The sequence below is a fragment of the Haliotis rubra genome, unplaced genomic scaffold (genome assembly GCF_003918875.1).
Source record: "Haliotis rubra isolate DU_JTF1 unplaced genomic scaffold, ASM391887v1 Scf84, whole genome shotgun sequence".
Lineage (NCBI taxonomy): Eukaryota > Metazoa > Mollusca > Gastropoda > Lepetellida > Haliotidae > Haliotis > Haliotis rubra.
This window is the reverse complement of record NW_025767568.1, coordinates 134,832-152,756: the sequence shown is the minus strand read 5'-3', so window position 1 is coordinate 152,756 and position 17,925 is coordinate 134,832. Positions and strand designations below refer to the sequence as shown.

Here is a 17,925-nt window from a genome sequence, read left to right as displayed (position 1 = left end):
TGAGGAACGATTTTCAGTTAGTTGTATAGAAAGTGTGTAGCACGCTCATCATTTTGATGATTCCTCGACATCAACGACGACATGCAGAATCGTTGCTTTGTCGTCAATTGGTCCTAGGGGTCGAGCGATGGTGTCACCATGCACAGATTTCCACAGGACCCCGCAGTTTGTGTATGTAGATACTAGTCACTGTACGTCTTTATGTTTGGTCTTATAATCCTAATTAGTTTATTATCATACTTGTATGCATTTTGAAACTAAATGAAAAGCAGACGATCTGCTGATACTTATAGTGAATTTATAACAGAACTGTAATATTTTATAGTTTGCCAATGTGAATCATAATTCGCACACACACCCTAGTGTACAGTGTACTCTGTCAATACCGGCATCAGTCGGGACCAAGTAAAAATGCCGGTTTTGACAGAGTGCCGGTTTAGCTAGGTTCGCTTATGACGCCTGCGCACACGGAAGTTCGCTGTCGTACTGTCACTTTAGCATTAACAAGATGTTTGAATAAGAAACAAGGCAGTGTCTGAATGCACATTCATGTTGTTTAAATCAAATAAAAATGTCTGAAATCTCTTATTAAATTTCAACTGATCATATATTATCGGCAGAATTAAAATTATAAACTATTTTTTCGCAATGTTATTGCAAACAACGATTCTTGTTTATGCTTCGCAGCGGGTCTACAATAGCATTGTCAAAGAGCAAAGTAACGATGTTTCAAACATCGAGGAAATCATTAAATAAATTGAAATCAACAATAACATTCATAAAAGTTGTCAAACGTACATATAAAATTACTATTTCCATTCTTTGAGCGATCATGCAATGTAAGTCAAGTCACTGACAAGTTACATCTCGGCTTTCACACGATGCTTAATGTGAAAATATATGCTGAAGCATTTTTGTCATAGGCCATAACCTAGCACGATATGTCCAATGCGTTCCATGATTTACGATAGGTAGCGATGTCTTTCTTAATATGTTCAGAATAGCATTATTTTACCCAAAACTTTTCGCCTTAATCTAAAACTTTTCGCTTTTAGGGGACGGTATCCATTTCCATAATATGATTGGCTGCTTAGGTCACGTGTCTGATTTTGACCAATCACGACCCTTATAAGCAGAGTGTAGTGAAAAAGCGTCGTTAGAAACCAATCTTTATCCAATAAAATCGCTTCTTACAAATGTGAAAATACTCTCGGCAAGAGAACAGTGATATTGTTGATGTTCAGAGCTTTCGAACGATACACGCCATCAAACGATTCGCCTCTATGTAAGTGACACGTGCCACTCACTAATTAACAAGAAACTGATTGACACTTCCGTTTCTGAATAATCACGGAGTAAATACCAGCGAATCAACAAAATGTAAACACTTGCTTGTTTATACAGTCAAACTGCCCACTACATGTATTAATTACTCTATGTAAGTGTTACGCACTACCACTCAATGATTAACAAGGTACTGATTAACACTTCCCGTTTCTGAATAATCTCGGGAGTCACAACGAATTGTGTTGTTACATCATTTGGACCTAATTGCATCAAAGGGTTACGCCGTCTTTCATGTGCCGGTTTTTACAGATTCGTTTTCATAACAACTTGTTCGTTGGGACTGAAAAACAATGCCGATATCCTGAATAGACAGATGCCGATGTTTACAGAGGTTTCTAAATGATAATAACGTGCATTTCTGCCGGGACTGAAACTTTGTGCCGATGTAGACAGAGTGCCGGTGTTAAGAGAGGCCGGTATTGACAGAGTCCACTGTATGTTGTCTGTCTCATTACACTTCACGGCGAAAACAATGATTCTGTTGAATGCTACGACAAATGAATAAAAACAAAATGCAAATATTAAAATTAAAACAGATTAAAGTTATAGGAACAATGTCAGGCTATTACCTTGTTCGAGGAATGTATCCATCAATATCCACAAAAACGAGTGATATGCCATTCATCTGCAGCTGTTCCAAGTGATGTGTCTTTTAACAGTTTAATATACGAAAAAGTGATAAATCTTTTCAGGTATTTCACATTGGTGTATAGTCTCATTGGTCACCCAAGATAGCACACCTGGCAACTAATTGCATAATGTCTGCCTTTCTTTAAAAACAGTAATTTAATTAGCCAATAATGGGCAATCAATCAATGTATTGCCGGTTAATCCTTTGAAAGAAGGACGTTGTTTTTACGCAGACACCGACACGACAGAGTGTATTCAGTATATATTAGTAAATCTACATACATAAACACTACCTTTTGACAAATCCGCTGTATAAGGTAAAAGTAATTAATCAATCAGCGTGTTATCGGTTAATCCTTTGATCGATGTTCACAATGTTGAATATTTACTCCAGACACAAGAAATGCCAAATGGGAACCTTTGTCGCGTAATCTAAGTGTGTTACCACTAATTATACCTGTTATAAATTCATTAACTGACCATCAAGTGAATGATGACAAATAACATGTGTAGGTTTATACCACCTAACACGGGTTACAACAAGGGAGTATTAATTGCTGTATTGCATGTGAAAACTTATGGGCCGACACTGTTTTGGGAATACAAACAGATTTTTACATGACATGATTAAATATCGAGGTAAAAAAAACACAGAAATGGGATCAATTTGGATCAGTCATTATACAAATAAGGCCTAACGACACCAAGCGATTTTGACAGAATCGTCTATGAAAACAAGTTGTAACTCGGAAACTAGGCAAAGCAGGAGACAAAATTAAATGACAGTAGATTGTGCGAACATATAGCTTTCATTTTCCACAACAGTTGTCACGATTTCAGGTTTTTACAAACCTGTAAACAAGATAATATACCCCCTGAAATGTAGATTCTGCATCGGCCCTCATACCTATTCCTCATATGACGTCACAGAGACGCCCCGCTCTGATTGGTTGAAATTTCGTTCGCGGGTGAGAATTGTGCACTGTTCTCAAAAAGGTCGATTTAAGTTACTTAAAGACCGAAGTGAGTAGTTTTAATGACGGGGTTTCATTTATAGCGATGCGAGTTAGTGATTTATGTATTTGTACCCCCCTAGGGTATATGTGATCTTTAAACCATGCCTTACGCACCACACTGGTGGATCTTTAGTCACCTTGGTTAGTCAATATAGTGGCCTAACTTTGTTTTGCTGGCAGCCGGTTTCTATCATTTGTTGTTGTGTACATTGTTATCCTTTTATCGTTCATTAGCAGAATTATCGTCCATTTTGAAAAGGAACCCCACACAGTCTACGGTTATATGTGTTACAATTGGAAAGAAGATGTCAATATACTCTGCTCCACCTTAACCCGACAACGACTATGGTGTCATTGCTTTCACACTTCAAACGTTACATGTTTGTTAACAGTTTTAGCATTGACTTATTGTTGTCATTCTGATGCTTATCCCAGCCCATGCCCGACACAGTTCTGTAAAACAACTTTTGGGGATGACGTGTTTTAATTCACAATATCCACTACACAGCAAAGGTGATGGGTCAACGTAGTGTATACAAACTTGTACTGGCAGCGGGAACAAACTGATTGTGTTTTTGTGTAGTACAGGTACATAATAAAATACATGGATACGCCCATGACCATAAAAAGCATTATGGACTCAACAGGTGCGCTACTTTTAATTCCAGACTGGAATCGGGCTCAAGACTTATTTGGGCAGTTTGGCAATTGAACATAGGTGCACATACTTTGAACACAGGTATTTAATGCGGTGTTTAATCAACACCCACTCTAACAATTACCTCATTTAGAATTCGATAATCTGACTCTCCATGGCCTGTGTGTCATTGTCCTTCATTTGTTCCTAGTATCACGCATGAGCGCATGAAGGATGTATCAAGTAATATTTCCTCTGGGCATTATACTCCAGGTCAAGCAGCTGCAGAAGGTGAAGTGTGTCATGACCCTAACGATGCTGCAGTCACGACGTAACCGACGATGTGCAGTGTTGATGACGACCTGTGGTACACTCTTGTTGATCAGCTGGTGTCTATACAACAGGTGAAACACATTCCTAGGGGAATATATTAACATGTTGATTGGGTGTTTCTATATCTGACAGGAAAATCCAGGGACCCGAGTCTAACAAAAACAGTGAGCTAGCCTTGATCCATTTACCCCTACACGGTACCTATATTCTCAAATAGAAGGGTAATTTCCACAAGAACAAGACACCTGAGAGGATTGGTCGATTTCGACAATATCTTGAGCATGGGCTTATGAATGATGATCAAATAATGATGATATAGCACGCTTTTCTGTATAGCACCGTACGTGTATACCATTGATTTCTTATTACATCAATCCAGTTACCATATTAACTTGTTAACTGTTTCCATATCATGCTGCAATACTTTGTTCCATGTGTATATTTCTATTTTGTCAGTTCCAGCAGTACTGGTATGGTGCCAACATCCATCTCAGTCGTGTCGTCAAAAACTGAATCAGAAGGGAAAGAAAATGATCGAGATATATCAATTCAGGCACATTTCACACATCCAAGGAAAAGACTGCACCTGCCACTTTCAAGTGACACTGGCGTTGCTGATCCGCTTTATTCCGAAGTACACATCACTGGAATGGATCAGTTTCAAGTCGGAGACGTCATAAATGTCTCCATCATGTTGAAGGACGAAGAGGGCAAAAGAGTTGATACAGGAGGAGATGACGTACGGATATGGATGAAATCTATTGATGGCAGATACAGAACTTCCGGCCACGTCGTTGATCACGGAAACGGAAGCTACACAGGAATTATAAGAGCATTCTGGGAGGGACATCCTGTCATTCTGGTATCTATTGCTTGGACAAGACAACTTCTAAATATCAAAGACAGACTTCGTTCAGCAAATGCTCCATACACATTCATATATGCTTTGTTCGGAAAGGGGCCTTTAAGGGAGGTAACTCGATGCAACATAACCAAGACAACAGAGAAAATGTGTAACTATACTGAAAGAAATGGCGGACATCCATGGTTTTGCGAAAGACCCCAAACAAAACTTCTTTCATGTTCGACGTTGAAAAGCCACCAATCAGTTGTAGCGGGTGATTATCACACACCTGCCGAAAAACTCTTCATAAAAAGGTGAGCCTGGCGATGTTTTCACACCCCTTCCCCTGTATACGTTGTTTTATCATCCATAATGATTTATATCAGGATTTCGGTTACTGTAATACACGTGAAATATATAATAATTGTAACTGTAACTTCATGATCTCAGACTTGAAAGCTGTGTGCATGATTCTCAAAGTAGGTAAACCTGAAACCAACTAAAGTCATCATACAGTTACGTTATGCTGAAATACATAAACAATTCAGGCACTATATAGCAGCGAAGGTAACTGAAAGTTAATAACACATTTATTTTAACTTCCTCGAAGATTATAAATGAAGTCAAAACGTTTGTAACTGATATCTTGTTTTTGTCTTTGAAAGACATCCTCCTCATCAGATTTTACGGAGAATTACCACGTCCATAACTCGAGGTAAGCAATATACTCCTTCCACGCTGAAGAAGAGCACACGCTTGGTTTTATTTAGTTCAGAATAGTACAGTTAGTTTGCATCCGTTCAGAATAGTAGTTAGTCACAAAAGTGCTTTCACTTCCATTTTGGATGGAGGAAACGTTAACATGACGTTGACCACAATTACCTCACCCAAACCCACCTCTGATCAATGTGGTCCGTGACGATCCGGGTTAGAGTAAGTTTATAGCAACCCGTGCTTGTCTTAATGAGTCGACTTAATGGCCGTTCATAATTTATGGCTTATGCATTCATCGTATACCCTCTGCGAAGGTCAACAAAGCACATGATGTCAATCTGGTCCAGACTCGATGATCGACAGACCGGCGTCCAACAGCTGGAACACTGTTCAGTGCGGGGTTAAACCTAAAAACACAAATCTAATCATGTCATTCTCCATTGTACTTTTAATACCCTTTCTGAGATATTAACTATAGGTTTATAAACACGGCGTTTGTCTCGTCTTAAACATGTCATCTGTTAAATTCCTCCCCGTTATATTGCTGCAATATTACTTAAAGCCGAAAACACCATTCTCACGCACTCATCTCACATGAATATCACAATAACATATTAAGTAATATAAATATAGCTGTAGCCAGTGACGATAACATTTCTTATGGACAGGTACCTTTCGCCCTTTGTCACGGACCAGCTGTTCTGAACTACCAGCAAGTCACACCTGGAAGGACGACTTTTCTTCAGGGTACAGCTCACGTGACAACAAAACGACATCCTGGTACTCTCAACACTGCCGGTACTCAATACAACATACAGTACTGGACTATAAGCGATGCCTAACAAACAAGCGCCTGTGGCTGTATGGAGATTCTACAACCAGGCAATGGTTTGAATACATTTCACGTTTCCTTGGGAAGGAGATGGTTCTTTACGAAAAATACAAGCCACAAGTAGCTTATCTAAGCGACACAAACAGCTCAATTTTCTGTGGACCCCATGAATTTCCTTTCAACACAGGGAATGGCTGGACTAACGCAATGTTTAACAAACCCTTGAAACAGTACCTTGATAAGATTCCAAGCTATTCCAGAGATATTGTAGTGTTTCATGTATTAGCTCATCTGGTCAATTTTGGACCTGATGTTTTTAGAGGTCATATTCGGAGGAACGTGAAAAGCATCAGAGAATTTATTTTGAGGGTCCCAAAAGCAATCGTGGTAGTCAAAGGAACGAGCACCTTCAGACGTTTTGAAAGGGATAAATTTGGAGACATGAATGCTATGTCGTATGATCCAATCTTGAAAGAAGAATTTTCTTTGATCAAGGACCGAGTTATCTTTCTTGATTTTATTCCGATGACTTTGGCATTTGAAGTTCCGGGTTTACATCCAAATGCAGAGGTGGTGAAACTCATGGTCCATCACTTCATGGGGAGTGTGTGTGGAAGAAACTAGTTTCTTGTGTGACAAAGATCTTGGTATTATTAAATAAAGACAACGGGTTTGTGTTATATATTTGGTCAAGGTAGAATGTATACGTATGGGTCAATGAGTGAAAATGTAACGGTGCAAGGGCATTATGTCAGGGATGCATCTGGGAGGCTGTATTATATGCTATAGCTGTTAGTGAAATCTCTACCCCAAATCGAAGATAAACCAGTGTGCAAAATGTTACGCAAATCAAGTTGAATTGTCTTTGTTGAGAGAAATACATGTAATAAGAAAAGAAATCTTTAGATATAGCAACACTTCAGTAATTACCAAGTCATTCATGTTTTTGGACCTATATCTTTTCAGGCTAATCATCGTAAAATCCCGAGGTGTTTATGGTCAAACGCCCCGTTTGCTTTCTTGGAATTCGTAAGTTAACGCGGCCACGTGACTGACAATTATTAACAAATAATGAGGAACGGGAAAAACCGAAAGATCTTTTGTGATAACGAATCGTTATATTTCCATACAAACTCAACCATTTTTATCGATCGACGAACTGTAGGGCCAAGGCGACCTGTTTTGCTAAGTTACAGCCCCGGTAAAAGTTCAGATCTTTTTAGACTGTGGAAAGATGGATCAAAGTAATAACATATTTGTTCAAACCTGGAAATAGATCTAATGGTAGTGTAACAACATATGTTTCAGTCTCTGCCAAGAATGTTAGAAGTAACGAAACCGTCATGTTGAAGTTGCTAATGGTCCCACTGACACCCCTTCTGTTCATGATGAAATGACAAGCCACGTTGTAGACACCCAAGAAAATACAGTAAAGGATGAACCTGCCTCAAAGAAACATCGTGTTGTTTCACCCAGAGAAAGTGTAATGATTTATTGTTGCAGCGTTATAGGTCATAGATAGACAATTGTTTTGAAGCTTCTTGCAATGTATTTGGTTCCATAACGAGGACGTCATTCATGGGTAGGGGGGTGTGTGTGGCAGTGTTATAGTTTTGTGCTGCAGGACAATATTTTTGTTGTCGTAGGTCCTGCTAGTGTAGTTTCAGATATACCTGTTTATGTACAAAGAACACACCTTTAGATGTCGAGATATGAGCAAACTGAGAAGTGGTCGCCCAATGTTACAGTACAGGTGAAGCATGCTCCAGCAAAGATTATCAATGAAGGCACAGATACTAACCTTACAATAGTCAAAAATTGAAATTGTTTAATGCGATTTGTATATATACGTCTGAAAGTCAGTATAGATGTATTATATACTTCCATGGTATATATGCGTGTAAATTTAAAAAATGTGATTTGTATTTATTTTATTTGTTCTGGAATCTATGTTGTAATAATCATGTTATGTGCAGCATGTACTTGAAGCAGGGGCAGATAACTGGGGTGTACCATGTGTCTCAATCTTGGTGTATTTGATTTATGACATGCTACCTCAGCAAGTGTACATTGATGCCAACTTGTTCAGGGTTTCATGTTGAAGGAGGACATTATACCCTGGTGGATTCGTTCCGCAATAATCAATGTGCAATTATACATAAAATAATAAATGCCACCTCACACCCTGTAGCCTCGTGCTTTTCATTGCTGATGAACCTCAAATCCCACGGTATAGGTACCACAGCTGATCCAATGGCATAGGTACCACAGCTAATCCCATGGTACAGGTACCACAGCTGATCACATAGCATAGGTACCACAGCTATTCCCATGGTATAGGAACCACAGCTATTCCCATGGTATAGGTACCGCAGCTAATCCCATGGCATAGGTACCACAGCTGATCCCATGGTATAGGTACCACAGCTAATCCCATGGCATAGGTACCACAGCTGATCCCATGGTATAGGAACCACAGCTATTCCCATGGTATAGGTACCACAGCTAATCCCATGGCATAGGTACCACAGCTGATCTCATGGTATAGGTACCACAGCTAATCCCATGGCATAGGTACCACAGCTGATCTCATGGTATAGGTACCACAGCTGATCCCATGGCATAGGTACCACAGTTGATCCCATGGTATAGGTACCACAGCTGATCCCATGGTATAGGAACCACAGCTGAACTCGATTTGGTTGAACACTGCTTTTAGGAGTATTTCAGTGATTTCAAGGCTTGTCAAAATCAAAAGTGATTCTGGTCACGAATGTTGACCAATTTGGTAAAACCCACAATTAAGGGAGTGGTGCAGACAAACACATATACAGAGTCAGAGCGAATATTTTGGCCATCGGACGCAAAACTCACAGCATGTTGTGTACCTGAGTATCGTTGGTCTTAATCAAATGGTTTTTTAGTGGCTCTCAGATAAAGGTTACTACTTATTACAATTATTTGTTGTTTGTGTTTCTCAAATAGATTGTCATGGACAAAGTGTGTTGATACGTTAGCTATCAAAGGTAATAAGGCTCTATTTTTCATCACAAAGTTACTTTTTAAGTTCCCAGGATTGCCAGCTAATATTTCATTTAAATTGTCTGACATTAAAATTAAACCTGTATGGTGCCGATTTGGGGGGATATCAGATATATTTAGTGCTAGAATAATTTTATACTAATTTCTAGCTAGGGTTTAGCAAATATAATTCTAGTAATGCTGTTTTGGCGTGGTAGACATCAATTGTATGTAGATTATCATGTTAAATGTGTGAACTATTGGTGCAAACGTTTGAGGATGGAGTGTAGTAGGTATCCCAGGCAGAATTATCTTTTAATGAAACGACTTGAGGAATCTGGCAGGACAACATGGGCAAGTTGGGTAAGGCAATTACATTTCAATTTCGGATTTGATGATGTTGGCTGTTTCAGGATATTGGAAATGTGGATATGTTTTTAATGCTTTTTATCAACGCCTACGTGAATGTAATATACATGTTTATTTTAATAACATAAGTACATCTGATAGGTTAAAATATTATCTCCAGTTAAAATCGTGTTTTGATGCAGAATATTATATCATGAATATTAGATATTGGGAGTTTAGGAGATATTTATGTTTGTTTAGATTAGACGAGTTACCTATTCAAACAACTATTGGTCGTAGGTAGGGTATAGATGAATGTTTGTGCTTCTGTAAGAATTGTAATGATAATGTAGTTGAAAATGCTATACACTGTTTGTTTGTCTGCCCAATGTATAATTTGATAACAGAGTAAATATATACCATCTAGATTTTCTGATAACCCTACTTCTTATTATTATAAGTTACTAGTACGCAGTAAAGATCATGAAATTATTCTAAATGTAGCAAAATATGTTAAATATTGTTTCTCTCCGCAGTGTATAATCATTGTGAGTATATTAATGTTCAATGATGTACATGGGCCGATGGCCTAAAAACGAATAAACGAATAATATTACCTTAGGAGTATTGTTGTTCTTAATCAGTTTATCATAGAATATCATCGAACATTTAACTTTTGAGAAACCACATTAATAATGTTTAGATTGATTTAAGCAAATAATTCTGTTTTCTAAAAGCTGTCTCCAGTTCTTTTGAATGTTATTTAACAAATGTCGAGTTCACATTTTGTATCTATGTGAACTGGGCTTGATGGAACAACCTCCTATGCTAAATACAGGCGAGGATAGTCTTGACTGCACACGTGAGGTTGTGAAAACTAGAAATGTTTCTGGGTGTCGTCTGCATACAAGTGCAGACCCAATCCGAAATATCTCACTAAGTCACCGAGTGGGATGTGTATATGGTGAACAACAGAGGACCTAGGACGGGCCCTTGGGGAACACCAAGCTCTAGCTCCTGGTAGTATGATATTTGTCCATTCACAACGACGGAGGGTTGTCTGCCTGAGATGTATGATCGGAACACGCTAGAGCGGTTCCTTCTACACCACAAGAGTTCCGGCAAAAACAGAAAGACGCCGGGCGGAACGAGCGTGGCGTAAGTTAAAATTCGAGATTGACCGTCAAATATACAAGTCTATGAGGAGTAAGTGTCGTAAACTTATTCAAGAAAGCAAACGTGCATACTGCAGACAGCAGATTGTTGATCTTGCTACAAACCAAGTCATCTTCAGACATGCTTGAACTAACTCATGGGTGGGAAAACTGAGGTAATCCTGCCGACATCAGCTACTGCTTCTGAACTAGCTGAACAATTCAATACTTTCTTTGATTCTAAAATCAAAGATATCCGGAATACTCTTCTCCAAGGCTCCCAACAGGTCATGCACCAAGAGGAAATGCCGTTTAAAGGAACTCTACTAGTTGACTTCCAACCCTTTACAGTATCTGAAGTTCGTGCTCTGATCAAGACAGCCAACGTTACTACATGTCAGAGTGATCCAGTCCCAGGTCAGGTTGTAGTGGAGCATCTCGACATATTACTACCGACCATCACAGATATCATCAATGAAAGCTTGTAGTGGAGCATGTCGACATATTACTACCGACCATTACTACAGATATCATCAATGAAAGCTTGTAGTGGAGCATGTCGACATATTACTACCGACCATCACAGATATCATCAGTGAAAGCTTGTAGTGGAGCATGTCGACATATTACTACCGACCATCACAGATATCATCAGTGAAAGCTTGTAGTGGAGCATGTCGACATATTACTACCGACCATCACAGATATCATTAGTGAAAGCTTGTAGTGGAGCATGTCGACATATTACTACCGACCATCACAGATATCATCAGTGAAAGCTTGTAGTGGAGCATCTCGACATATTACTACCGACCATCACAGATATCATCAGTGAAAGCTTGTAGTGGAGCATGTCGACATATTACTACCGACCATCACAGATATCATCAGTGAAAGCTTGTAGTGGAGCATGTCGACATATTACTACCGACCATCACAGATATCATCAATGAAAGCTTGTAGTGGAGCATGTCGACATATTACTACCGACCATCACAGATATCATCAATGAAAGCTTGTAGTGGAGCATGTCGACATATTACTACCGACCATCACAGATATCATCAGTGAAAGCTTGTAGTGGAGCTATCGACATAATACTACCGACCATCACAGATATCATCAGTGAAAGCGTGTAGTGGAGCATGTCGACATATTACTACCGACCATCACAGATATCATCAGTGAAAGCTTGTAGTGGAGCATGTCGACATATTACTACCGACCATCACAGATATCATCAGTGAAAGCTTGTAGTGGAGCATGTCGACATATTACTACCGACCATCACAGATATCATCAATGAAAGCTTGTAGTGGAGCATGTCGACATTTTACTACCGACCATCTCAGATATCATCAATAAAAGCTTGTCGTCGGGAAATTTTTCCAAAATTGTTGAAAGATGTTATTGTTAAGTCTTTCATCAAGAACGAGAAACTTGATGTTAATGTCATGAAAAGCTACAGGCCAGTTTCTAACCTCTCCTTCCTGTCCAAGTTGATTGAAAGAGCCGCCACAAAACCGCTGATGGGACAACATATTGGACTCTTTTCAATCTGCATACCGACAGCATCATTCCACTGAAAACTTACTGCTGAGAGTGGTCAATGATCTTAGATCACAGCAAAAATAACTTGGTTTCCGCATTGGAAAGTGGACTGAATCTTAAGTTTCCACCTAGAATCCAGTGAGTTTCCGTTCTTTTACATTGAGTTTCCGTAATGACGGAAACTTACAATTACCCACTTTCTAAGGATTTCCGCAAGGTATTCGTTACCCACACTCCAACAGGTTTCTGCAAGGTATCCGTTACCAACACTCCAACAGGTTTCCGCAAGGTATCCATTACCAACACTCCAACAGGTTTCCGAAAGGTATTCGTTACCCACACTCCAACAGGTTTCCGCAAGGTATTCGTTACCAACACTCCAACAGGTTTCCGCAAGGTATTCGTTACCAACACTCCAACAGGTTTCCGCAAGGTATTCATTACCAACACTCCAACAGGTTTCCGCAAGGTATTCGTTACCAACACTCCAACAGGTTTCCGCAAGGTATCCATTACCAACGCTCCAACAGGTTTCCGCAAGGTATTCGATACCAACACTCCAACAGGTTTCCGCAAGGTATCCGTTACCAACACTCCAACAGATTTCCGTTGAGTTTCAGTTAACTTTGAATCCATCAGGTTTGCGCAAGGTTTCAGTTATTAAGACCCCAACACGTTTCCGCAGAGATTCAGTTACCAACAATCCGACATAATTTCCGCATAGTTTCAGTTACCAGTTTCAGGTTCACAGGTTTTCATATGCGTTTCATAGAGCAAATTTTAAACTTTCTTATTTATTCATATTATAAACTCTTGTTGAAAACAATTTAAGCAATTTGTTATAATCATAACGTTTACATACGATTCACTGTTTTATTTTCTCAACATGAATATGAATTAGCATTTAAGGCAAATAAATATCATACATATAACTAATAATATAGCATTAAAGAACAGAGCAAAACATATATCTCAATCCAGTTTAAGAAATCATCTATCATTTATAACAAAGTAGTAATGTCATCAGTTAAACTTTCATTCAGTTATTATTTGGAAATAGCATTTTAAATATGAAATTTGTCACTAAAATCATGCTAGTGGTGAAAAACAATAATAACATACAACTTTAACACAGTAATAAAACATAGCTGCATCGGACATTTATTTGCACGCCTTGACATTCAGCCACACACTCTCTGTCACTACTATCGCCAAACATCCACTATGATATTCATCACACACACACACACGCACGCACGCACGCACGCACGCACGCACGCACGCACATACATACATAATGCTTTGCTTTTTTGTTGAGTTCTATTGAAATGTGAGCTATTCAAAATAATGAAACAGCTGAATCATAACAGTGACTGTGTTACTGTGTTTGTTTTGTTTTTTTCATGTAAAATGAAATAAATGGTACTTCACAATTGTAAGTTTCTGTATGTAGAATGGTGAGTGAGTGAGTATCAAAGTCATATCGGCAGCCATGCTGTGACTATGGAAGTCGTAAATTTGCAAATGTGTTTATGAAATAAAAACAAGCTTATATACTTACCTGTCTGCGAAGGACGGTAAAATAACTAGTCTATCACCAATGTCCACGGGGTACAGAAACCTAGCGGAAACCTACATTACCCAGTATCCAATAGGTTTCCGCAACAGCGGAAGCTAAGTCATTTTTACTATGAATGTTTCAGCGAATTGAATCTAAATGGAAACTCATAATGACAGTTTCAGTTGTAGAACCTTGACGGAAACCTAGATTTGTTAGTTTCAGTTTTGTAAACTGTGCGGAAACTCTCATTGCCTGTTTCCGGCAACTGAAATCTAGCGGAAACCTAAATTACCCAGTATCCATTATGTTTCCGCAAGAGTGAGTGAGTTAATAATTAACGTCACATTGGCAAGATCCCAACTTTCCGCAAGAACGGAAACTATGTTATTTTTGCTGTGGATGTATCGTGGATAGTGGAAACATGGCTACACTGGTACTTTTGGACTTAAGTGCAGCATTCAATACAGTCGATCATAAGAAGCTGCTACATACTCTGGAACATCACGTTCGAATAGGTGGTAGTGCTCTGTCATGGTTTTCCTCTTACCTGACAGTACAGAAGCCAGGCAGTGTTAGTAGCTGATAAACTCTCCACGAAGTCCACTCTATCATGTGGTGTCCCTCAAGGCTCCGTTGTGGGACCTGTCCTCTTCCTCCTGTATATTAATCAACTTTCTGTCATCATCAAATCCTTCCATACCTCCCACTACGCCTATGCTGACGATACCCAGCTTGTGAGTACCTTTACACCAGATACAGCAGCAGCTACTTTCAAGAACATTGAAAACTGCACAACCCAGATAAAACCATGGATGACAAGTAGAGTTTTAAAACTAAATGATGATAAAACTGAAGTATTACCTATTGGCAGATCACAACAACTGAAGATTATCACAAGTGATAGTAAAACAAAAGGTTCCTCACAGGTTCCTTTTTCTCCTTTGGTGCAGGATCTTGGTGTATGGCTAGAGTCGGATCTCGCCATGGATGTAAATATCGACAGACTTTGTAAAACCTGCTATTTCCATTGCGCAGGATTTGGAACATCCGGGAGTACATCACAGAAGAAAGTGCGAAGATTCTAGTCAGATGTCTAATTTCCTCCAGATTAGATTATTGCAACGGGCTGCTTGTAGGTCGTAACAGGGCTCAGCCTAAAAGACTACAGAAAATACAGAATACGGCCGCCCGCATCATTTCGTTACAGTCAAAATCATGTCGCATTACTCCAGTCCTCAAATCAGTTCATTGGCTCCCACATTAAATCACGTATCAATTTTAAAGTTCTCTGCACTGTCTCCAAATGCCTCCACAACCAAGCCCCATCCTACCTCACTGACTTGATCGCTGTATACACTCCAGACAGAACTCTTCGATCTCAGAACCAGCTCCTACTTACTGTACCAATTTTCCGACTTTCCTCATATGGTAAACGATCGTTCTTTCATGCAGCCCCATGACAATGGAATTCCACATCAAAGTCCACATCAAAGACTCTGATTTTCTGACAGCTTTCAAATCACGAGGCACCCATGAAGGGCCACCTCCTCGTGGTGGGTGCTGGGTAACGCTAAGCGCCCTTCAACCCCCCGTTGTGGACCCGGGGGGATATTTGGTCCACCAACCCGTTTGCCGTGGGTTGCGCCCCTGTGTCGGTGGAGGACGGGAGGCTGGTGGTTGAGGGCACTGGTTCCAGGAACAGTGTTCCTTTGCCCAACACACCACTTCGCCCCTTACTTCACCTTGACGAGTGGTTGAACTGGCCCGGTTCAATCAATCGGCTGGTCACGCCAAGCCCTGTGCATGGTTACTAATTTTGCACATTTTTAGTATTGGGTATTTGGTCGTTTACACTTTCAGTGTATAAATTATGAATGTATCTAATTGCCTAGAGTCCCATGCCAGAAGGCGGTGGCGGTGACCAGGGAGTCACTTCAGTTAAACGTTTTAGCAGGAAACGAAAGTCAACTTTTATCAAAACAAATACTTACCTTTTGACATTTTGTTTGAGTACTCTTCCCAAATTTATTAAAGTAGGATACTGTAATATCGGAGTGGAGGTATATGTACCAAATCCACTCCGGTGTTACAACTGCCAGAAGTTTGGACATGGTGCGAGGTCTTGCACTGGCAAGTCAGTATGCTCACGCTGCAGTGGTGCTCATGGCAGTACTGACTGTACTAATGACATCAAGTGTGTCAACTGCGGTGGTGAACATCTGGCACCATCGAAAGCTTGTCCAAAATTTGAGTATGAGACCAAAATCCTGAAATTGAAATGTACTAACAATATCTCATACTTTGAAGCCAAAAAATTGGTACTAGCTCAATCAAAACCAGCTACAGGTCTCACATACTCTGCTACAGTTCCATCTCCTGCTCCTTCTTCTGTTTCAACTGTTTCAATTTCTTGTCAGACAGTGATATCCTGGATTAATGACGCCCAGATAACCTTTGATGGCACGACTCACTCATCACAAGATGGTCAGCGCTCATCAGCCTCCCAGACTGAGGAGACCCATCAATCACAAACTTTGGACATTACTTCCAGTCAAGCTACTCAGAGTGCTGCTCGTCTTACTAGCAAAGAAAAGAAAAAATTGAGAAGACAGGCCAGAACTCTTCAACATTCAGAAGAGCATTCTCCTCCTGTGGCGGTTCAGAATCTTTTTGATCCGCTTGACATGGAGATCACTCCTTCACAAACAGGGTGTAGGAGTGGCGCGGCCTCGCGCTCACGATCTCCAGTTGAGCCTCCCTAAACATTTTTTATGGCATTAATACAATGGAATTGCAGAGGCCTTAGGAACAATTTTAATGATCTACAATTATTATCGCAAGATCGTACACCATCAGCTTTTAGTCTACAAGAGACACACCTAAAAAGTACAGATCGATTTGAATTGCGTCGGTACAATTCAATTCATTCATTCTCACCTCCAGGTGATAAGGCCACTGGTGGTGCTTCTATTCTTGTGAGGCAGGGTATTATCCATATCCCGGTTCCTCTTAAAACCAATCTTCAGGCTGTTGCTGTCCGTCTTACTTTACAGATAACCTTTACACTTTGCTCTTTGTATATTTCTCCTTCTTCAGTTCTTCAGCAGTCCGATCTTCAGGATCTATTTGACCAGCTCCCGAAACCCTGTATTATCATGGGTGATCTTAATGGACATAACCCTCTGTGGGGAAGTTCCACAACTAACACTAAAGGTAAACTCCTTGAGGATTTCATTTCAAATAATAATTTATGCATATTTAATGATGGATCAGCCACATATTAGCATCCTGGTACAGGAACATATTCTGCACTTGATCTGTCACTAACAGATCAAAACATTTATAACGAATTTGAATGGTCGGTCCACGACGACCTGTGTGGAAGTGACCATTTTCCCACAATGCTTTCCGCTATAAACCCTAATGATGAGCCTCCTACAACAAGGCGGAATTTTAAAAAGGCCAATTGGCCTTTATTTCAGACTCTTTGTTCTGACCGATTGAAATCTGACTGTTTTGTCAATGTTATTGATCCTATTCAGTTGTTCTCGGACAAGCTAAATATAATAGCTGATGAAACTATTCCTAAGTCCTCTGCGACACCACACATCCGTAAACCATGGTTTACTGATGATTGCAAACAGGCCAGGAAGTGTAGGAAGAAGGCAGAGAAATACTTTCGCCGGCATCCTACAGTTCATAATTTAAGTAATGTTAAAATCACTAGTGTCAAGGCTCGACGTGCTTTTAAACAGAATAAGCGTCCGTCTTGGCGAAATTATGTTTCCAAGATAAACTCACGGACACCGATTTCAAAGGTGTGGAACATGATACAAAGGATAAAAGGTAAAGGTTCCAAATCTACTATTCATCATCTGAAGGATGGTGATAATTTGTTAACTGATCAGACTGACATTGCCAAAAAGGTTGGTGAAAC

The 17,925-nt window shown here is 39.8% G+C and overlaps 1 protein-coding gene across 1 annotated transcript in view; it reads left to right on the top strand.

Moving 5' to 3' along the window:
• Window positions 1-10,338, top strand: part of LOC124262478 (NXPE family member 3-like) — a 45,660-nt gene extending 35,322 nt beyond the window's left edge. The window contains exons 5-8 of the mRNA XM_046696984.1: window positions 3,904-4,034; window positions 4,420-5,121; window positions 5,473-5,522; window positions 6,190-10,338. Coding sequence (XP_046552940.1) covers window positions 3,904-4,034; window positions 4,420-5,121; window positions 5,473-5,522; window positions 6,190-6,977 — 1,671 coding nt within the window. The 3' untranslated portion in view covers window positions 6,978-10,338. The remainder of the gene's footprint in view (window positions 1-3,903; window positions 4,035-4,419; window positions 5,122-5,472; window positions 5,523-6,189) is intronic.
• The last annotated feature ends 7,587 nt before the right edge of the window (window positions 10,339-17,925 follow it).